This window comes from Mustela putorius, unplaced genomic scaffold, assembly GCF_011764305.1.
Source record: "Mustela putorius furo isolate JIRA1106 unplaced genomic scaffold, ASM1176430v1.1 tig00000785_pilon_pilon_pilon, whole genome shotgun sequence".
Taxonomy (NCBI): domain Eukaryota; kingdom Metazoa; phylum Chordata; class Mammalia; order Carnivora; family Mustelidae; genus Mustela; species Mustela putorius.
In genome coordinates this window covers 3,282,377-3,304,959 of record NW_025421480.1, presented here as the reverse complement: position 1 = coordinate 3,304,959, position 22,583 = coordinate 3,282,377, and the positions used below count along the sequence as shown (strand labels likewise).

At 40.8% G+C, this 22,583-nt stretch overlaps 1 protein-coding gene across 10 annotated transcripts in view; it reads left to right on the top strand.

Moving 5' to 3' along the window:
• POU2F1 (POU class 2 homeobox 1) overlaps positions 1-22,583 on the top strand; it is a 181,903-nt gene that overhangs the window by 108,424 nt on the left and 50,896 nt on the right. For 9 of the 10 annotated variants that reach the window (XM_045084630.1, XM_045084632.1, XM_045084624.1 and 6 more), the window contains one exon: positions 18,178-18,278. In XM_045084630.1, coding sequence (XP_044940565.1) covers positions 18,178-18,278 — 101 coding nt within the window. Of the gene's footprint in view, positions 1-2,609; positions 3,364-18,177; positions 18,279-22,583 lie in introns of those variants that run through there. The other variant, XM_045084627.1, reaches the window with a different exon arrangement.

The window sequence follows — 22,583 nt, the reverse complement described above, 5'->3', positions numbered from 1 at the left end:
AAGGGCAGACTTCTGCTTCTGACAGATGGTCACCTCCCCTGTGCTTGGGCTCATTCACTGACAGGGAATCATAATTTCTGATACATCTTCTTCTGTTGTTGTACGGTTCTGTTATCTATATTCTTTTTGAATTCTGTCCCTAGGAGTAATACAGATTGAAATGATTTTCCCTAACTTTTAAAAAAATGAAAGCTCTTTTGGAAGTCATTGCCATATTTTAAGTCTTCAACATGTACTTGATATTTATTTTCAAATGCTAATTTGTTATGTTATAATTTATTATAGAGTAATAATTTATACTATAGTAATAGTGGCTGTCATTAAGTATTTACCAGGTGTGTTAACCACTTTGTGTGGATTGTCTCAGTTAATCCTTGTAACAACCATATGAGGTTACACTGTTACACTGTTTTTCTCTTTTTATGGATCAGGGAATTGAGGCTCAGAGATGTTTGGTCACTTTTCAAAGGTCCCACATACCTGTAAAAGTGAGCAGAGCTGTTCTCTTGTCCTTTGAGCTATGTTGTTCCTTATGTCTTGTTTTCCATGTGCAAGATACTGTACTAAGTATGATCACTAAAGTTCAATCAAATATTGATTTTGTTCTCAGTAAACTTATCTTACAGAGAAAATATCTTGAAAATGTAGTAGCAGATTCATAAGAAGTATGCAGAGGTCTGTGAGATTTCGGCATGGGGCAGGTTGTTTCTGGCTGGGAGGGTGAGGGAAGGCTTTGTGGAAGGTGGAGCTACCGCTGGACCTAGAGGGCTGGGCCGATTTCCGTGTGTCGGTGGGGGCGGTGTGTTTGCTCGGCCTGAAGAAGCAGTTAAGCCAAGATGGGAGGAGACCCAACCTAAAGTTCTCTGATCCCTTCCGAGTCTTCCCTAGAGCCTGTGATTTCTAGATCCTTTGTCGTTCTGTCGTCCTCACAGGTCAGATGACCCGGCTCTTCAGACTTCAGTACAACCATGACCGTCACCATCAGCTGATTGTTATTTTTGAAAACTTACCATTGGCTTATTGTAATTATTTTTTATAATTAAGGTAAAAAAGATGTTAGATTTAAATTTTTTAAATATAAAGTGTTATTTTTTTCTGGTAATATTTAATTGTTTTGAAATAATGAAACCTGTTTCAAAGCATCTGACTAACTTGCTGATTCATTGAGTTTGGGGTCAATTAACTCTAAGTCTTTTTTCTTTTTACCTGAATTACAATAGTGCTAAAGCTCCTCCCCATTCTGTTCTGACTCACTTGATGCTTCATTCAGATGATTTTTTTTTCCCCTGGGAGGATGTCAAGATCTTTTCACAGCTGAAAAGACCAAATAAATGTATTAATGCGACCCAATATATGTCTGTGATTGCATTCCAAAAATATTTTATCAGAAGTTTCTAGAAACCAGGGATATTTGTTCTGTGAAATGTATTAGTGCTGTGGCTGATTTTACAAATTATATTAGTAAGAGAGCTTGAGCAGACCTCATTATCTCCAAGATAAAGAGAAAGGATCCTGAAGGGCCAGGGCACCAGTGAATACACCTGCTAGTCGTCATAGTAATTGAAGAATCTTGAAGTCTTGAACCAGCCAACACTAGTTTTGGAAAACATTTCCAGATAAAATACAGCGTTTTCAGAAAAGAATCAGATATTCACTGAGGAACAGGCCTCACATAAAGTTCTCATCAAAACAGTAGAGCAGTTGCAAATTTCAGACTCAGAAGAGCTGTTTTCCCTTTGAACTTTCGTTTATCCAAGGGCCATTTCTGATATTCTTACTGCTGTTATCATTATCATTTTATTTTATTTGATAATTATTTTTTTTATCATTATCATTTTAAACTCATTACGTGTTTCACTGTGTAGACTACGTTCTCTACTGGCCAGAGTGCTCTTACATAAGCCTGAGGGTGGAAATACCAATACTGATTTTTCTTGGAGTTACTGGAGTTTTAAATAGTGAGTAGTTCCCTGGGTGCGTGAGACTGGCCGGAGCACTTCTGGAGAGCCTCGGGAGCACAGTGGTGGGCATTCTGTGTAGTCTAGAAGCAAAAACCACTTGCCTGTATGAAAGGGGGATCTCCCTCTGGTGTTCAGTTTGGTAGATATCAGTTACAAGATACCGCTTCTAAGAGCTTCTGACCACTGCGTATCAGAGAAGCTTGTCCTGGCCCTCCCCACTGGTGCATGTGGGGAGGATGATGGTGGTGGTGGTGATGATGATTTTAGGTGTGCGAGGCAGGGAGCTATTGTTACTGAACCTGTGAGAGTACTAAGTGGCATTGGAATTAAGTTTTTAATGAATGAAGGAGTGAGTGATCCTTTTGCCAGGAGTAATCCAATAGCAAATACAGAATTTTAAAAGTAGTATCTGTTTCATTTTACTCATTACCAATAAGAATTTGGGACATTAATAAAAGAGGATTTATTGCTAAAAGGCCATTTTAAGTACAGATTGTGACCTTTCTGTAATTTTCTCCTTTTTCCCTTAGAGGGAAGTTTTGTTTCCGGCCATGTTAATTGTGTGTGTGTGTGTGTGTGTGTGTGTGTGTGTGTGTGTAAAGAATTTTCTAGATGTGTTATACGTTACATTTCACTTGGAGCAAAAGAAGTAGACTCATTGCTCTTTCAGTGAGACCCAGGACGTGGTGCTCTGGCTTGGAGCAGTGGCAGCGGACACCGGGGTCAGATTGAAAGCGCATTCGTGGGAAGGAGAGCGGAGGTTGCGGGGGGAGCAGACAGACACGGGGCGAGCGCGATCCAGCAGACGGGCCTGCGTTTCGGCCGGCGGTGGCCGGGGCGCCAGGCTGGAGCTGGGACGGCCCGCGCTGCAGGGGGCTCGCCCCTGCCGGATCCAGTAGGTTCTGAAGCTGCGGCGCCGAGGCCGCACGTGGTCCCTGCGGGTGCGACGCAGCGTTCGGAGGACGGAACCCGGAGGACGGAACCCGGAGGACGAACCGGCTGCCGTGCGGGAGGCGACGTCCGAGCCGGGAGGTGGCCCTGGGACGGGAGTGGAATGAGCCAGGACTGGAGCCGCGGACGGACCTCCCCACGGCTCCGAGGGGCCGGCGCAGGAAGCGGGGCCGCCACGGAGCCCGCCCCGCCCGGGACCTGGGCCACGGCGTCCGCGGCGTCCGCGTCGGAAGGAGGTTCGGTCCCGCGGTCCCGCCGCCCCCGCCGCCCGCGCTCCGTGGCCACGCGTGCGGGAGCCGCCGTGCTGGGCCGCGCATACACCGACCTTCCGGCACTACGGAAGCTGCCCCTGGCCGGTGCCTCGTTGACTCCGGAGCCACCACGGGGATGAGCCGCGAAGCTGGCAGCGTCCACGGGGCTAGCGGGCCGGGCAGCCGGGGCCCGCGGCGAGGTCAGGACCCTGGAAGCTTAGCTGCGACCTCGATCGTGACAGTTCGGGGTTACCAGGGGGCTTTTAAATGGCTTTAGGTTCGAGGTAGAGGGAATTTCTGCGGACAGAGGCTTGAGCGACTGGGGAAGGGGCCGGGGCTGACGAACGTCCGCAGCCCTTGTGGCCGCGCGGCCGTGCACCGCGGTGGCCTGCAGCCCGGGCCCTGGAGCCAGACCCCCCGGTTCAGGCCCCTGGTGCCTTCCCTTACAGTCGTTACTTCGGGCATATTCCTCCTGTGCCACACTTTTCTTAGCTGTGAAGTGGGAGAGAAATAGTAGCAAATCCTTGTTTAAGGGCCATGTACGCGTTGAAAGCCAGTAGACGTGCGACTCGGGAGGGGCTCAGCAGGGGACAGTGTTCATCTCGAATGTGACGATGACGGCGGCGATTCGGGAAGGAAAGAGCAGGAGAGGGAGTCCAGTGTGCGTGTGCGAAGGAGAGGAGCCAGGCGGCGGGGGTATGAAGGGATGGATGCGTCGGGAACCGAGCTCCCAAGGAGGAGGGAAGCGTGCGGGTTCTGGGCGCTGGTCCAGGGCGTAGCTTGGAACAGAATAAGGCCCCCCCCCCATTTAAGGTAAGGAAATGGGAGAGTGGAGGAGTTAGAGATACATACAGTAACGGCTGTAGATAAGTTTGTAGGTAGAAGGGAAGGGAAGAAAGCCCTCTAGATAGGACTAGGAAGGAGGCAATTAGGGCTGTCCTTGTGATACTGGGAAAATGAAACCAGGGAACAAATTGCAGTGAAGTCTGGGAGTAGATAGTTCATCCAGATAAATAAACAATATAAGAAGGATTGATAGCAAAGGGTCATAATTCAAGCTGGGAACTTGCCATCAGATAAAACCAGAGGCTCCGGAGTTTCACTGCAGCTTCTCGGGCACCTTGTGTTTGAAAAGAAGGCAGGAAACTACCACTTTTTAGCAAACTCCCATCTCAAAGGTTGAAGTTGAGTGAGGAATACTCGACTAGGTTAGGAGGCAGGAGAAAGACGGAGCAGAGTAAATGTTTGGTAAATTTTTCTGTCAACAAACTGTCGGCATGGTATTACAACTTTAGAGCAAGGACTTTATTTCTGGTTTTCTTGGTCCTTGAAGCATTCCCTGTAGGTGACATGCTTAAGTTACTTGAAAAAGACGTGGTCTGAATAACTGGTAGGTCATAAGCCATTCATTTCTCTTCAGTTGGGCAGAAAGGTGTGTTTCAGTAATACCTTTCATCCAGATAGACGTTTAACAATTTGACAGACGGGGCGCCTGGGTGGCTCAGTGGGGTAAGCCTCTACCTTTGGCTCAGGTCATGATCCCGGGGTCCTGGGATGGAGCCCTCCATCGGGCTCTCTGCTCAGCAGGGACCCTGCTTCCTCCTCTCTCTCTGCCTGCCTCTCTGCCTTCTTGTGATCTCTGTCTGTCAAATAAATAAAGAAAATCTTTAAAAACAAAACAAAACAAAACAATACCACAGTTGGACAGACTAACCATTCATGGAACTCTTGTCCTACATCACTAATATGCAGTCATCTCCAAGGTAATATATATATATAAGCAATTTTTTAAAAATATACCATCATTTAGGAAGTGAAGACTAGACAGTATGATAGCAGGGGACATTTTTAGTCGATACCTAATAGCCACCCATCCTGTAGATGATCTGTAGCATAATTTCTGATTATGCTTCTTGCTTTTGTGGTGACATAGAACTTTTCTAAGCTTTAAGTGGTTTTCTTTCTGGATTTCCGTTATCCCAAATTCTTCCCATTTTATGATGACTCATAAGGAAGAAACCACCTACACACACCCACACACACAGACACATGAACATAAGCTAAGTTTTCCTTGAAGATCTTTTAGCTGTTATTATGTTAGTTATGTCCCATAGTTACTTGACTTTCTGTAAACTTGGTTTAGAATTTGTGCTTGCTTGTTACGGCAGTGCAGTAACAGGCGCAGACCTTGTTATTCCTTGTAGGGCATCTGAAGTTTAAGCTCTTGGCAAATTTCACTTTGACTGCCTTAAATTTACTGACAGGCAGATTCCACAGGGGTGGCCTGGCATTACTTGGTCTAAGGCATAGTGTAAGTAGCCAGTCGGGCCGTGAGGCAGGCAAAGCCCATAGGGCAGTCAGATTTGTCCTGCGCTGCAGATTTCTTTTTGTTTTTGTTTTATTGAGGTGAAATGTGTATAGCATAAAATGAGCCATTTAAGGTGAACAATTCAGTGCCATTTAGTATAGTCACAGTTTGTGTAGCCCCCACCTGTCTGGTTCTGCAGTGTTCCCATCACCACAAAGGAAACCTTTACTCGTCAAGCAGTTGCCCTCCATTTCCTCTGCTCCTCAGCTCCTGTGCCTGGAGATGTACCCGTTCGGGTGTTTCATATAAATTGAATCATAGGCTATGTGATCTTTTTTGTGTCCAGCTTCCTTCACCCAGCAGAACGTTTTCTAGGTTCATCCATATTGTGGTATGTCTAATGTCTAATCTTCATTCCTTTTAACGGCTGAGTGATACTCCACTGTGTGTGCATACATTGTATGTACAATTTGTTTATCCAGTCATCTGTTGATGGACACTCGGATTGTATCTGCTCTCTGGCAATTGTGATAGTGCTGCTGTGCTCATTCACGTCCAAGGATTTCTTTGAGTACCCGTTTTCACTTTGGGATGTATTCCTAGCAGTGGAATGGATGGGTCATATGCTGAGTCTATGTTTAACTTTTAAAAAACCATCAGACTCTTTTCCACAGTAGCTGAAGCATATTGCATTTCCACAGCCAATGTACGAGGATTTCCAGTTTCTGCCAACACTTCTTATTTCCCTTTTTTTCCTGTTAATAGGTTTCCTAATGGGTTGAATAAGCTACTTTTATTTATTTATTTTTAATGTACTTTTAAAGTAGCAGCTCTGCGCTCTTTTTTCTAGTAGTGTCTTTGTGTATCTCCCTCTGCATTATGGTCAGACTGTCTTGGAGAATGAGATGAGCAGTGGCTAGTAATCAATTTGTGTTTACATCTGAACCAATAATTTTCACTTTTCATACCATGGCGGGTCAGGCTTCACTATGTAACCCTAAACCACCTTTATATCCTAATCTCCCTTTCTTAACCATGCTAGAACTCGCAAAGCACTTTGTACCTTTCTTTGAGCAAATACCATATTCTGCCTTGTTTTGTTTGAGGACGGTGAATGTACTGGATTCTGTTTGTATACTACTTTCTGCCATCTTTTTGTAGGTAACTTCTTTAAAGTGCTTGTCTTTTACATTATAGTTTTTTGTGTTCTTGTCTGTCACACATAGCTAGCTGTGAGCAACTTTTGGTGTGGGAGTATGACTTGTTTACCTTTGTAAACCGAGGACCTAATAGAATGTCTAAAATTGTTCATTTGGATTCCTGGATGTTAAACTTGTACTACAATGACCACTACTTTTGATAGAGAAATTGGCATTTTCCTTCTTCAAATAGCCAGTTTTTGTTAATTCCATCTCATCCTCTTAAGATTCAATCAGAATGTTGCCTCCAAGAAGATTTCCCTGCAATCACCTTTTCCCTTCTCCCTTACGGGCCCCTTGCTGGGTCCCGGTCCCAGTGTGTGAGTATCTGCTGCTGTTGCCCCTGCCGTGCTGTGTGTACCTTTTACGGAACTAGAAGCACAGTTGTTACTCTGCACCTCCACCACACTCCCTATTCCTTTTTCTTTTATTTTTTTATTAGCACTTATTTTTATCTAATGTTCAGTATTTTTTCATTTGTATTGTCTCTTTCCCCACACTAAAATGTAGGATCTATGAGGACATGGTTTCTGTCTCTCTTCTCTCTTGTTCTGTCTCTTGCATCTAGAACAGCGTCTGCCACATAGATATTTGGTGAGTTTTTCTTTAATGCGTGAGTTAATGGGTCTGAGAGCTACTTAAGAACAGGACTGTGTCGTTTTCTTCTTTACATAACCTCAGCACTTGGCACACCAACGCACAGTAACTGTTGAATATAGCATTTATTCTTACAGGAGGCTCTCTCCTCTGCACAATATATTCTTGGTTCTCTTTTGTTGTTGTTTATATCTAAATAATTATATAAAAGCAGAAAATGTGCCTGAGTGGAAAGAACAGTCTCTGTGCACGTGGGAGGTGATTCAGTCCTAAGTTTCACATATACAGCCATAACAGTAGGTTTCTCAGAAGGTAGTCCCTATAAAGGTAAAACTGTTCATTTGAAAGGAGAGATTTCTTTTCAGTTGTAAAGATGGACAAAGCTATTGGTTAAGAAGTTAATCATTTAGAAAATAGCCAGATAATCTCTGTATCAGTATTCCAAAGTAGTCACTATCGGAATAGATCAAAAACAGTAGAGGGAGCGTAGAGTTCTGGGCGGATCAGATTTGTAAGGGGAGACCACGTGCGCTGCAGATGAGAGTAAGTTCCCAGTTTAATTAGCCAGAGATACCAACTGTTACTGGAAGCAAAGAAGCCTCAGCACAGGCGCAGTATATTTAACGTGGCTTCTCCCTTGTCCCCAACATCCTTAATTGGGTGGGGGTAAGCAGCTGCCTGTGACACTCTCCTTCCAAGTAGGGTCTTATCAGATCCGAGAAGAAAAAAAGGTACCTTGCCCTTTTATATATTCAATGTTTAGGTCTCCACTCAGAGTTAATAATTTTTGATCCTCCTTTGAAATCCAGGAATATTTATAAGTATTTTCAGGGATTCCAGAAATCTCACATCTCTATAACCAATGTCTTTACTCTGATTTAATTCTCTTTGGTGATGTGAGTGATTCTGAATGTTGGTCTGAGCACCACTGTAACAAATCCATTTCCATGCATTTAGCAAAAGAATCTGAGGCTACTGACATTAGAAAAAAGAGATTTTTTTTTTCCTTTTTAAAGTATGGCTTTCTTTCAACGTAGCTGTATCCTGAAGAGACTACGAAAATACATTACTGTAAGTTTTAAATTCTGGCCTTAACATGTTGATCTGTTGAAAAACACTAATGTTATCTCTTCAGTAAGGATTAAGTGTCCTTACTTAAGAAAAACTAGGCTGTAGAGGCGTTAAGATTTGGGCAAGATTGGCACGCCTGGTGGCTTGGTTGGTTGAACTTCCATTCTTGATTTCAGCTCAGGTCATGATCTCAGGGTCGTGAGATTGAGCCCTGTGTTGGGCTCCGAGCTGGGCTTGGACCCTCTTAGGATTCTCTCTCTCCTGCTCCCTCTCCCCCCCAGCCCCCCTCCAAAAAAAGATTTGGGAAAGATTTTTCTAGTTAAATTGGCCCTTAAAGGGGGTAGACTCCGGCTGCATGTTGAACACTACCTGGGACTTTGAGACATAGAGAAGACGGCGGAGGCCATCTGCAGACCCTCCCGTGACGATATGACCTTGGGTTTCTGTCTGTCCTTCCTTCCGCCATTCTTCTCCTCCTGTCTCTGTCCTTCCCTCCCTAGTATGTTATGTTTCCTGCCCCATTTATACATTGTAACGTGAGCGTTCGGAAGTATAGATTTCCATTCTCAGTTACAGAGAAAAACAGTAGGAATAGCGAAAATGAGCAGACTGTTCCCCCTTGTCCAGAACTTTTCAACTTTCTTTCTGTCTTGCTGTTTTTGTTTTCTGAAAATGGCTACCTTTTGATTACCGAGAAAATTGTACTGATTTGAGCCGGCCGCCTCCCTCTTTTCTTTCACCCATCTTCTCCTTTTCGTTTGCCTTTAAGAAATATCCTTTTTCATTATTATGATCCTCCATTTTTCACTCTTAATTATGTGTCTTCTCATTTCTTTCAAGTTCCTGTCCTGTCTTTTCACCCCATTTGGTTCTAAATCATCAGTGTATCCCTTCCCATAGAATCTTTCCTCAAAATACTGAGGTACATGTGGCTTCCAGACTCTAATCTGATCTGTTTGTCACTGTACAAATACTACACTGTTCTGATTATTGTTGGTCTATTATAGCTCATAATATCTTAATAGTATGGGTCCCTCAACTTGCTTTTTTAATTTTTTAAAAGATTTTATTTATTGTTTGTCAGAGAGAGAGAGGGCGAGCATGCACATGGACAAGCAGGCAGAGGCAGAGAGAGAAGTAGGCTCCCTGCAGGGGGCCTGATGCAGGACTCGATCCCAGGACCCTGGGATCATGACCTGAGAAAAAGGCGGTGGCTTAACCGACTGAACCACCCAGGCATCCCAGCTTGCTTTTTTTTAAAAAAAAGCATTTTCACCCTTTGCCCTTCTGGATCAATTTTAGAATTCTAGTGCCTCCAGCTGGCTCGGTTGGAAGAGCATGTGATTGTTCATCTTGGGATCATGAGGTCAAGCCCCATGTTGGGTAAGAGGGAAAAAAAAAACTTTAAATAATTTTAGAATCAAGTTGTCAATTACACACACACCCCAACCCTGAAAAGAAAGGAAGGAAAAAGAGAAAATAACTTGTTGAGATTTTGATATGAAATTGCTTTGAATCCAAAGATCAGTTTATAAAGAATTGATTGATATCTTTATAATGTTGAGTCTTCCAGTAAATGAGCATTTATTTATGTCTTCTTACAATTTTAAGTTCATAATTGTGACACCACCAGTTTCAGTTTTTCTTTTCCAACATTCCTTTGGCTATTGAGGGTCATTTCTGGTTCCATACAAATTTTAGGATTGTTCATTCCAGCTCTGTGAAATATGTTGATGGTATTTTGATAGAGATTGTATTGAATGCATAGATTGCTCTAGGTAGCATAGCCATTTTTAACAATATTTGTTCTTCTAATCCTTGAGCATGGAATGTTTTTCCATTTCTTTGTGTCTTCCTCAATTTCTTTTATAAGTGTTCTATACCTTTGAGAGTATAGATCCTTAGCTCTTTGGTTAGGTTATTCCTAGGTATCTTACATTTTTTGGTGTAATTGTAAATGGGATTGATTCCTTAATTTCTGTTTCTTCTGTCTCATTGTCAGTGTCTAGAAATACAAAGGATTTCTACGCATTGATTTTATATCCTGCCACTTTGCTGAATTCCTGTAGGAGTTCTAGCAATTTGGGGGTGAAGTCTTTTTTTTTTTTTTTTAAAGACTTATTTATTTGTCAAGGAGAGAGGGAGAGAGAGTACAAACAGGTGGAGGGATAGGCAGAGGGAGAAGCAGTCTCCCCCGCCAGAGCAGTGGAGCCTGCAGGACTCAATCCCAAGACCCTGGGATCGTGACCTGAGCCTAAGGCAGACACTTAACTGACCAAGCCATCCAGGAGTCCTTGGGGTGGAGTCTTTTGGCTTTTCCACAGACTATCATGTCATCTGCAAAGAGCAAAAGTTTGACTTCTTTGCCAATTTGCCAATTCTGATGCCTTTTGTTTTTTTTTTTGTTGTTGTTGTTGTCTGTTTGCTGAGTCTAGGACTTCTAGTATTGTGTTGAATAGCAGTGGTGATAGTAGACATCCCTGCTGTGTACCTGACCTTAGGGGGAAAGCTCTCAATATCCCCCCATTGAGAATGATCTTCGCCGTGGGCTTTTTGTAGATGGCTTTTATCATATTGAAGTATGTTCCATCTATCCCTTCACTGAAGAGTTTCAGTCAAGAAAGATGCTATACTTTAAATGCCTTTTCTGCATTTTTTTCTATTGAAAATAGAAAAGAAATCCTTTCTATTGAGAGGATCATATGGTTCTTGTCCTTTCTTTTATTTATGTATTATATCACATTGATTGATTTGTGAAGGTTGAACCAACTTTGCTGCCCAGGAATAAATCCCACTTGGTCGTGGTGAATAATCCTTTTAATGTACCATTGGGTCCCATTGGCTGAGTATTTTGGTGATAATTTTGGCATCCATGTTCATTAGGGATATTGGTCTGTAATTCTTTTGGTGGGGGTCTTTGGTTTTGGGATCAAGTAATGGTGGCCACAGAAGAAATTTGGAAGTTTTCCTTCCATTTGTCTATTTGAAAGAGCTTCATAAGAATTGTTAGTAATTTTTCTTTAAGTGTTTGGTAGAATTCCCCTCGGAAGCTCTCTGGCCCTGGGCTTTTGTTTGTTTGTAGATTTTTTATTGCTGCTTCTATTTCCATGCTGGTTATGGCTCTGTTCAGGTTTTCTGTTTATCCCTGGTTCTGTTTTGGTAGTTTATACATCTCTAGGAATGCATCCATTTCTTCCATATTGTCTGATTTGCTGGCGTATAGTTGCTCATAATATGTTTGTTCTTTTAATTGTTTGTATTTCTTCAGTGTTGGTTGTGATCTCTCTTCTTTCATTCATGATTTTATTTATTTGGGTCCTTTCTCTTTTCTTTCTGATAAATCTGGCCAGGGCTTTATCAGTCTTATTAATAATTCAAATAAAAAGCTCCGAGTTTCTACTATTCTTCTGGTTTCTGTGTCATTGATTTCTGCTCTAATCTTTAGGATTCCTCTTCTTCTGCTGGGTGTATTCTTTCTTTGCTGTTCTTTCTCCAGCTCCTTTAGGTATAGGGTTAGGTTGTGTACTTACGACCTTTTCTTGTTTCTTGAGAAAGGCTTGTATTCCTGTATACTTCCCTCTTAGGACCACCTTCGCTACACTGCAAAGATTTTGAGCAGTTGTGTTTTCATTTTCATTTGTTTCCATGAATTTTTTAAATTCTTCTTTAATTTCCTGGTGATCTATTCATTCTTTAGTAGGATGCTCTTTAGCCTCCATGTATTTGAATTCTTTCCAAGTTTCCTCTTGTGATTGAGTTCCAGTTTGAAATTATTGTGGTCTGAAAGTATGTGGGGAATGATCCCAATCTTTTGATATTGGTTGAGACCTGATTTGTGACCCAGGATGTGATCTACTCTGGAGAATGTTCTATGTGCATTGGAGAAGAATATGAATTCTGTTGCTTTAGGATATAAGATTCTGAGTATATCTGTGAACCCATTTTGTCCAGTATGTCATTCAAAGCCCTTATTACCCTGTTGACCTTCTGCTTAGATGATCTCTCCATTGCAGTGAGGGGGTTGTTAAAGTCCCCTACTATTAATTGTATTATCAATGTGTTTCTTTAATTTTGTTATTAATTGACTTATATAATTAGCTGCTCCCATGTTAGGGGCATAAATATGTATAATTGTTAGAACTTTGTATTGAATGGGTCCTTTAATTGTATAGTGTCCTTCTTCATCTCTTATTATAGTACTTGGCTTAAAATCTAACTTTTCTGTTATAGGAATTGCTACCCCAGCTTTCTTTTGAGGTCCATTAGCACTCCATTAGCATGATAAATGGTTTTCTGCGCCCTCACTTTAAATCAGGAGGTGTCTTTGGGTCTAAAATGAGTCTCTTGCAGACAACATATGGATGGGTCTTGCTTTTTTTATCCAATCTGATACCCTCTGTCTTTTGATTGGGGTATTTAGCCCATTTACTTTCAGAGTAAATAGTGAAAGATACAAATTTAGTTCCATTGTATTCTTGTAAAGAGACTGTTACTTTATATTGTTTCTGTTCCTTTCTGGTGTATGTTACTTGTGGGCTCTCTCTTTGCTTAGAGGATCCTTTTAATATTTCTTGTAGGGCTGGTTTGGTGTTCACAAATTCTTTTAGTTTCTGTTTTTCCTGGAAACTTCTTGCCACTCCTTCTGTTTTGAATGACATCCTAGCTGGGTAAAGTATTCTTGGCTGCATGTTTGTCTCAGGTAGAGCCCTGAATATATCATGCCAGTCCTTTCTGGCTGCCAGGTGTCTACAGATTGGTCTGCTGCCAACATAATGTTTCTACCCTTGTAGGTTACAGATCTCTTGTCCCAAACTGCCTTTGGGGTTTCCCCCTTTGTCTCTGAGATTTGTAAGTTTCACTGTTCTATGTAGGAGTGTTGACCTATTTTTATTGATTTTTGAGAGGGATTTCTTTTCTCCTGGATTTTGATTCCTGTTTCCTTACCCAGTTTAGGGATGTTCTCTGCTATAATTTGCTCCAGTATACCTTCTGCTTCTCTCTCTTTCTCCTTCCTTTTCTTCTGGAATCCCAATTATTCTAATATTTAACTGCATGGTATCACTTATCTCTCAAATTCTCCCCTTGTGGTTCAGTGAGTTGTTTATCTCTCTTTTTCTCAGCTTCTTTGTTCTCTGTCATTTTGTTGCCTATTTCACCAATTCTCTCTTCTGCCTCAGTTATCCTAACAGAGCCTCCATTTTTTATTGCATCTCATTAATAGCCTTTTTGATTTCAAAAATTAGATTTTAGTTCTTTTATTTCTCTAGAAAGGGACTCTCTAGTGTCTTCTATGCTTTTTTCAAGCTCAGCTAGTATCTTTATAAACGTTATTCTGAATTCTAGCTCTAATATCTTATGTCCATACTGGTTAGATCCCCTTATTAAACTCTCTTATTCTAGAAATAGATCATTAGATTTCTCAGGATACTCTATGTACTTTATAAAAATCATCTGAAAAGAAAGTTTTGTTTCTTTTTGCAGTTGGTATATTTTCTTTTCTTACCTTGTTTGTTGCCTGAGGCTTTCAGTAGCTGGCACACTTATCTTGTTCTTAATATTAATTGGAATGCTTTTAATGTTAATTTTTATCAAGTTAAGGAAGTTTATTTCTGTTCCTATGCATAGAATTTTTGTCATAGGTGGATATTGAATTTTATCTAAGGATTTTCTTTAATCTTTTGAGTCAATTAAATGATTTTCCCCTTTAATTAATGTGATGAATCACATTGTTTTTTTTTTTTTTTTAAGATTTTATTTATTTATTTGACAGAGAGAGATCACAAGTAGGCAGAGAGGCAGGCAGAGAGAGAGAGAGAGAGGAGGAAGCAGGCTCCCCACTGAGCAGAGAGCCCGATGCGGGACTTGATCCCAGGACCCTGAGATCATGACCTGAGCCGAAGGCAGCGGCTTAACCCACTGAGCCACCCAGGCGCCCCACATTGGTTTTTTTAACCCTTAAACTCCAAATATTTTATCTTATTAGCTTATTTTTGCTAATACTATTTAGGATATTTTTATGTATGTTTGTGAGTAAAACTGGCATGTATTTTTGTTTGTTTGTTTTGTTTTCTTTACTCATCTTTTTTAGGTTTTGTAGTGAGGTTATGCTGACCTCACAAAATGACCTTAGAAATTGTTTCCCTTTTTTCCCCATACTCTGGAAAAGTTACTTAAGATTAGAATTATTTGTCCCTTTGATTTCTGGAAGCAAGCAGAGTAAAATTGTTTAGGTTTTCATTTTTCCTTTTGGGAAGATTTTTACCTACATATTACATTTCTTCAAATGCTGTAGGACCCTTGGCATTTTATTGGTTCATGATATTCTGTTTTTAGCAGCATTTTTTATTATGTTTGCAGCATTTGTTTTATTATGTTTAAAGCATTTTTTATTATGTCCTTCTTCCTGCTATCCTTAAATTATTTGCTCCTTCCCTTTTACTTTTATCTTCAATCTTAGCAGAAGTTTGTAAGCTATATGATTCTTTTGAAAGAACCAAGTTTGGTGTTTCTGTTATGTGTTCTTTTCCTATTCCATTAAGTTTTGGCCTTACTTTTATAACTGCCTTTCATTTAGACTATCTGGATTAATTTCTTGTTCAGTATTTGATCCTGTTCTGTACCATTTGACAGTAGTAAACTACCCCATCCTTGTAGGATTCTTTTGCCTGGCTCCTGAAGCACACTAGTCCTTGAAGATTTTTTTTATTTTTTTCTCCCTGTTTTCTCACTGCTTCCTCTCTGGTTCTTTGTCTCTACATCTCCTAATGTAGGTGCTGTCTTACCTTCAGGCTTCTTCTCTCTGTACCCACTCTTAGTTGATTGGCATTTTTACTCCAGATTACAACTATCACTTCTCTGTGAGTAATCACACAGAATCAGGGGACCCTGTCCTTGTCTTGGCTCTTCCACTAAGTAGCTATGACATTTTGAACAGTTCACTTAAGATTCCTTAATCTGGGGGCACCTGGGTGGCTCAGTGGATTAAGCCGCTGCCTTCAGCTCAGGTCATGATCTCAGTGTCCTGGGATCAAGCCCCGTATCAGGCTCTTTGCTCAGCAGGGAGCCTGCTTCTCTCTCTCTCTCTCTCTCTCTGCCTAACTCTCTGCCTACTTGTGATCTCTCTCTCTCTCTCTCTGTCAAATAAATAAATAAAACCTTAAAAAAAAAAAAGATTCCTTAATCTGTCACCAATAAAATAAGAAGGTTGGATTCAAGATCTCTGAGGTCTACCTCAGTAACACTGTTCTTGTGGCAATCTTATAGAATCTTTAGCTTTGGACTTTGTCATTTCTAAATGCCTTCTGGATCACTTTTCTTACATGTTTTAGGGTTTCTCAAATTCTGTATGTTCTATTTTAATCTTCTTACATCGTTCACCTTCTCTCCCAACCTGTTGATTCCCCCCTTTCTTTATTTGGATGTTCTATTTTCTCTGACACGCATTTGGTTTTGGCTCCCACCATCATTGTCTCCCTGTACTGTCTTCAAATTATGTTAAATGTGTGTGTATGTATGGGTGTCTGTTCGTCTGTTCCCCTCTCTTTTCCTTTTAGCCCAATTTAGGTCTTTATGATTTACAAGAATGATTTCTATGTGATATCTACTTTCTTCCATCCCTTACCTCCTCATGGAGCCTCAGAATTTTACTGAGAAAACAAAACAAAACAAAAAACCCTTCTTTTGCATCTTGAATCTCTGTTTATCTGAACTGTTGTCTAGGAATGTTCTTGTACTTCACTAGCTTTGGGTGTCCTGCCTTTATTTGTCCTCTGAGCTGGTAGAGCCAGGGTACTTAAATAGCATTAGCTGGGCGCCCGGGTGGCTCAGTGGATTAAGCCGCTGCCTTCGGCTCAGGTCATGATCTCAGGGTCCTGGGATCGAGTCCCGCATCGGGCTCTCTGCTCGGCAGGGAACCTGCTTCTCTCTCTCTCTCTCTGCCTGCCTCTCTGTCTACCTGCGATCTCTCTCTGTCAAATAAATAAATAAAATCTTTAAAAAAAAAAAAAGATTTATAAAAATAAATAAATAAATAAATAGCATTAGCTGTAGGCCATTGCCATAGGCTCTGTACCAGAGGTAGAAATTAGCCAGTCTTTTCATATAGTGCTTTGTGATTTACAAGGGGTATATCATTTTTGCAGCGACTTGATAGTGTGTAGAAGTTTCATGGACTCCATGAGAGTGAAATTTTTGGTTCTGGAAGAGTTCCTATATTGGTGATGTTTTAATCTTTGGGTGCTTGTCTCCATTTTTCAAAACCTCGTCTTCTTTTAGCCTTGTGGATTTGTGTAATATATATGGAGCATAATTCTCTAAGGGTGAACAATCTTAAAATCAACCTCAGTAATGATTTTCTGCATAGGAATAGAGACAGCAGCTAATGACCAAATGTGTAACTTTAAAATAATTAAATTTCTGCATGTGGCCAATAAAAGTGACCCTTTGTATGTCTAGATGATTCTTTCGTTTTCTGCTTATGGGAAGCCAGGGAAAAAATACAAAAGAACAACCATTATGAGGTTTTAAGCAGGTAATATGTATAGACACTCCTTTTATAATTATCTCAAGGAAACCTTTAATAGTTCCTTGGAGTCATGTGATCTACCTCATTTTTGTTATTAAAGTGATACATTTGCCAGATGTTAGTTCGGATATATAATGGCAGAAGTGGGTAGCCATTTAGAAATACTGCTTAAGGTTCTGGCTTGTCCTGTCCTGACCAGCGTTCTCCTTGTGTGCACACACTGGAGTGAGGACGGGAAGGGAGGTTGTCGGAGTGGTCAGAAGCAGAAGTTCAGGGCCACATTTGTGAGCCTCGGTGATTCTTGCAGGTTCCTGTGGCCTGTTACATTTTATTGCATACATGGAATTTTGGTAATTTCTAAATTATTTCTGGATATTATAGTTTGAAAACAATATATTATATCCTTAATAAATATTTCTGAACATTCGGATGGTATGTCTTTCCATAAATTAGTCCTATCCTATCATCAGACTGCAGCATAAGTGGTTAAAATGCACAGGCATAACATTTGGATGATTATAATTATAGCAGGGCTCTTGCTAATTACATGTATGCAGCAATCTATACTTTAGGATTGAAGAAATCAGTAAGACTATTTTGTTTATCATGTAAATTGTTGTTTTTGCCATCAGATTATCATGTATTAAAAGTGTAAGTTAAAAATAAATCACCTTGGGGTGCCTGGGTGGCTCAGTGGGTTAAGCCTCTACCTTTGGCTCAGGTCATGATCTCAGGGTCCTGGGATCGAGCCCTGAATCAGGCTCTGCTCAGCAGGGAGCCTCTTCTCCCCACCCCCCCACCTGCCTCTCTGCCTACTTGTGATCTCTGTCAAATAAATAAATAAGTAAAAAGAATCAATCACCTTGCAGAGTCACCAGTGAATTTCTTCTGCCCATGCCAAATACTGAGAATGGGGAGACCAGAAGAGCGCATCAATCCCTCCTTGGAAGTCTGTCTGTACCATTCTTTACAACAGTAGTAGTGATGATAATCTTTTCCTTAAGGCATGTCAGTGCCATGCTTATTGTGACCCCAGTCCCTGCATCGCTTCTGAATTCTGTAACACCATCTTATGATTAGAATTCAGTATTTATATTTTTGTTTCTGTTTCTTAAGCTTTCTGTTCATTTACTTGTCCCACAGTCCTCCCTTCAGAAAAGAAAACCTTGTGCTGTAAATCCCTTCTCGTCCCTGGGGGTACTTAGGAAAATGCTTCTACAAAATAGTATGCCTGATCAATGCTTGTGACTGAAGTCTAGTGCTTGTTTCAGTTGAGTTTGTTTTTAACAGTTACGTGCTTTTGCTTGCTTTTTAGGCACACAAACCAATGGTCTGGACTTTCAGAAGCAGCCTGTGCCCGTCGGAGGAGCCATCTCAACAGCCCAGGCCCAGGCTTTCCTTGGACATCTCCATCAGGTAGAATGCTCTCTGCTCAGCCATAAGGGAAAGTAAAAACCAGAAGCATGGAATGTGAAGGCCTGGGGTAGTTATATCAGTGTGTGGGACTTTTTAAATTGATTAAAGCCTGGTGCTAATCACATCTGATTGTGTCCTTTTGAATGGTTAGTCTGGAATCATAGTTTGACTGTATTGTTATTGACCGCACAGCTTTGTGGGAAAAAAAAAAAAAGAATTCTTTGTTATGAGTGGAATGTTCATAACAACTGAGTTACTGTTTTTATCACTATGGGTCTGTGAGGCTCACTGAAGGTAGTAAATTACAGAGTCATCCAGAAGGACATGGCCACCATTGCCCAAGACCTGTGTAAGGCTCTCTGCTCAGAATGTCTTCATAAATTGTGTCTTCATATGTCTTCTGAGCTCATAAATTATGTCTTTAGACTACCTCAACTTTTTTTTGTTTTTAAAGAATTCTTATTTATTTGACACAGAGAGAGCACAAGCAGGGAGAGGGAGAGGGAGAAGCAGACTCCCTGCTGAGCAGGGAGCCAGATGAGGGGCTGGATCCTAGGACCCTGGGAACACGACTGGAGCTGAAGGCAGTACCCCCACCAACTGAGCCACTTAGGCGCCCCCTCCCTGAATTTTATATAAAAGAAGCTCCTGCACTTGAAACAGGTGCAATTTTAGAAAGGTCCTCAAAAGCCCATTTATTCTCAAATTCAAAGGGATGGTGTGCAGGAGGCAATCAGCACCTTCTGTTGGAGTAAGGGCTTAGCTGACACAGTTTTGCTCAGGTGCATAGCTTTGTTTGTGTTTCGCAAAGTAGAGAAACTTCTATATGGAACTTTTAGATAAAATATTAAGATGTATTAGCATCTAAAATAATTTAAGAATATATTATAGAAAACAAAAAATGTTATCTTCATTTCAGTTCTTTCTTCTGAAAACATTTGTAGGGGAGCTCGGGTGGCTCATTCGGTCTAGTGTCTGCCTTCGGCTCAGGTCATGGTCTCAGGGTCCTGGGATCGAGCCCCGCATCAGGCTCTCTGCACACTGCGGAGCCTGCTTCCCCTCTCCCTCTGTGCACTCTCTCTCTCCCTGTCTCAAATAAATAATCTTCAAAAAATAAAAGTAAAAGTGAAAAGTAAAAACATTTGTAGCTTCCAACAAGTTTTCTGGTTTCTTAGAGGAATAAAATTTTTGGTAGTCAATGTCTATGGTGCATATTAAGCCTCTATCTGGCTTAAATTTGTGATAGTCATAATGTATTCAAAAGTCCCCAAAGATACAAGATGATATGCAGTCTTCTTCACTGGATCCAAATTCTAAGAAGAGTGCGACTCTTACATCAGCTCCAAGGCCTCCAGCTGCTGATTACCAAAATCACTGAATCTTCAATATGCCCCAAACCAAAGGACTTTAAACCAAAGAATTTGATAGGAAATCTTGACATTACGGACTTCTCCAGCAAGATGTCAGTCCCCTCAGAATTGCTCACCGTCTGATTAGAGACATAATTAGCATAAGTATGACACTTACCTTCTGTTTCTAGCCCTCTTATTGACTGGGTTCACACTCTGACCTTTTCCTTACCATAATTACAAATGTGTGTACACGTATACAAAGTAGATGACTTTAGTTCTGTTACCCTGTAAGTTCCATGAAGATGGGCACTTTTTCTCATTTATATTTATCCCAGCATTTTCCAAAGAGCCCAAAATATAATAGATGTTCAGTAATTATTTACTGAATAAGTGAATGGTAAGGTTGTATAGGAATAGAGAGGTAGAAATAATTAGTTCAACCTGTACAATCTAAGACATTAATCAGAGAGGATGACCTTGGAGCTACAGTTTGAAGGATGTTGGGAGTTCGCTAAATTGAGTGGCAAAAGGATGCTCTCACTCTTTTTTCAACTTTCTATTTTGAAAATTTTCAAATCTGTAGAAAAGTTATATCTACAGAACAGTTTTCAACCAAAAGCCCTTCACCTGGAATCACCAACAGTTACTGTTCTTATCTTTGCTGTGTGTGTGTGTGTGTATGTACAAACACATATAAAAAATGTACTTTTTTTTTTTTTGGAATCAAGTTGCAGGCGCTGTGACCTTCTATTTCTAAATACTTCATCACATTTTTCCTAAGAACAGTATTTTTTTATACAACTCTAATATAAATTTCAAATTCCAGAAATTTAACATCGATGAAATTTGTTATCTAATGTTCAGTCCATATGTAAGTGTTCTCTGATCTGCAGTCCGGTCCACACCTTGCATTTGGGTTTCCTGTCTGTTTGGCTTCTTCATTCTGTAAGAATTTCTCAGTTCTGTCTTCATCTTTCATGAGGTTGACATTTTTAAAGAGTAGATACCAACTGTTTTAGAGAAGACCCCCTCAATTTGGGTTTGTTTAATTTTTCCCTCGTGATTGGATCCAAGGTTTTGACAGGAATACATTAGGTCTGTGGTATCACATTGTCCCATTACTGTGATACAAAATTTGATCATTCGATTCAGGTAGTCCACTCAGCAAATAAACCATGAGGGGGTACTTGAAGACCTGTAACTGTCCTGTTTCTCAACAGACTTCTGCCCAGAAACAACATGATTTAAATAAAATCCCACAGAAACTTTATTTCCTTTAAATCTGTGTACCCAAAACTCTTTCCTCTGGCTCTCTGGCTGAATTCTTAGCCTTTGGGTCTTAAACATATTATCTTTTCAGATAATCCTCCCTTGACTACACTGCATCTAGAATACGTTCTCTGTAAGTGTCCAGGTTTGCTTCTGAGAGCTCTCAGCTCCTAGCAGGACTATTAGTTATAAATAAAGGGCGTCTCTCATCATTTTCACTCTGAACTCCATCTTGAGCTCATATTAACACTTGTATTTACCTTCAGGAAACTTTGATGCCATGTGATGATCCAAAACGGAACTTACTGGCTTCCCTGGCAATAACGTCCCCTTTTTTTCAGTCTCTCAGATTTGAGCCCTGGAATAATTCATGACTTTTTTATCTATATCCATTCAGTTGCCAGGATCCTGTGTAGCACCTTGCAGTGCCTCTTGCGTTAACTGCTTTTCCTGCTGACGGCTGCTGTTCTACTTTAGGCTTCTGCTTATTCTACCCTCGTTCATCTTCTTTTTCTTCTAACATAGTGATTTTGTTTTCAGGACATTGACTTTTTTTTTTAAAGGATTTTATTTATTTATTTGACACAGAGAGAGATCACAAGTAGGCAGAGAGGCAGGCAGAGAGAGGGGGAAGCAGGCTCCCTGCTGAGCAGAGAGCCCGATGCGGGGCTCGATCCCAGGACCCGGAGATCATGACCTGAGCTGAAGGCAGCGGCTTTAACCCACTGAGCCACCCAGGTGCCCCGACACTGACATTTTTTAAGACTGTTGCTCAGTCGTATGGTACTTACATACAACATACGTAATGCTGTGTTCTTAGTGGATCATACCAGAAGGCACATGTGTCATCGCTGGGGACTTTGTCTTTTGTAATTAGTTGAGAGCTATGAAGAGATACGGAGAATGTGTGACTGTCATGTTACTCCTCCAGTTTCAACCACTAGAGCGTCCGTGGGTGACACTTGCCAGAACAGTTCTCGCCGACATGGTTGTCAAATAATGATCCTTATTCTAATGAAAATCATGGTTTTAACTTTGTGGATGCATGAAATGTATTAAATAAATACTATGACACTTTCATGTGTGGTTTATAGGACAGATTCTCTATTTCAGCCAGCACTCTTGAGTTATGACTATAAATGTTTTAAGGACTTGACTGGGTATGTATATATAAGGTTTTTACTCTGGTGTGTACATGAAAATTTTGAAATTAGAATGAGTAGATAATTCTGGTTGTTTATAATGACGACAGTGACGTGTATGAGTAGCTTGTTCTCACGTGTTCTTTAATACGAAAGATGAGTTGGGCTTTTAGGATCTCAGTGTCCGTGGGTACAAACAGGATGGCACCTGAGGAATGCCTTCTACAAGTACGGCATGCCTGCTGGCGCTCGTTCGGAAAACTCGTCTGCTAGACTTTAGAAAAGAAATGTTAGATGTGTTTTTGGTGACTATCATAACACAATAAAAATTTTAAAAGAAAGAATGAAGGTGAAAACTGTTGGCGAGAGAAAGAAAAAGAAAGAAAGAAAGAAAGAAAAGAAAAGAAAGAAAGAAATGTTAACATAATTTTCTGGTGGGAGCTTTTCCATAAAGTTTTAACCCTGTAAGATAGACCTCTTTGTGTTCTCAGTTCTAACTCAGTGACATACACTTAGTAGGGATTCTTGAAATACTTGTCAAT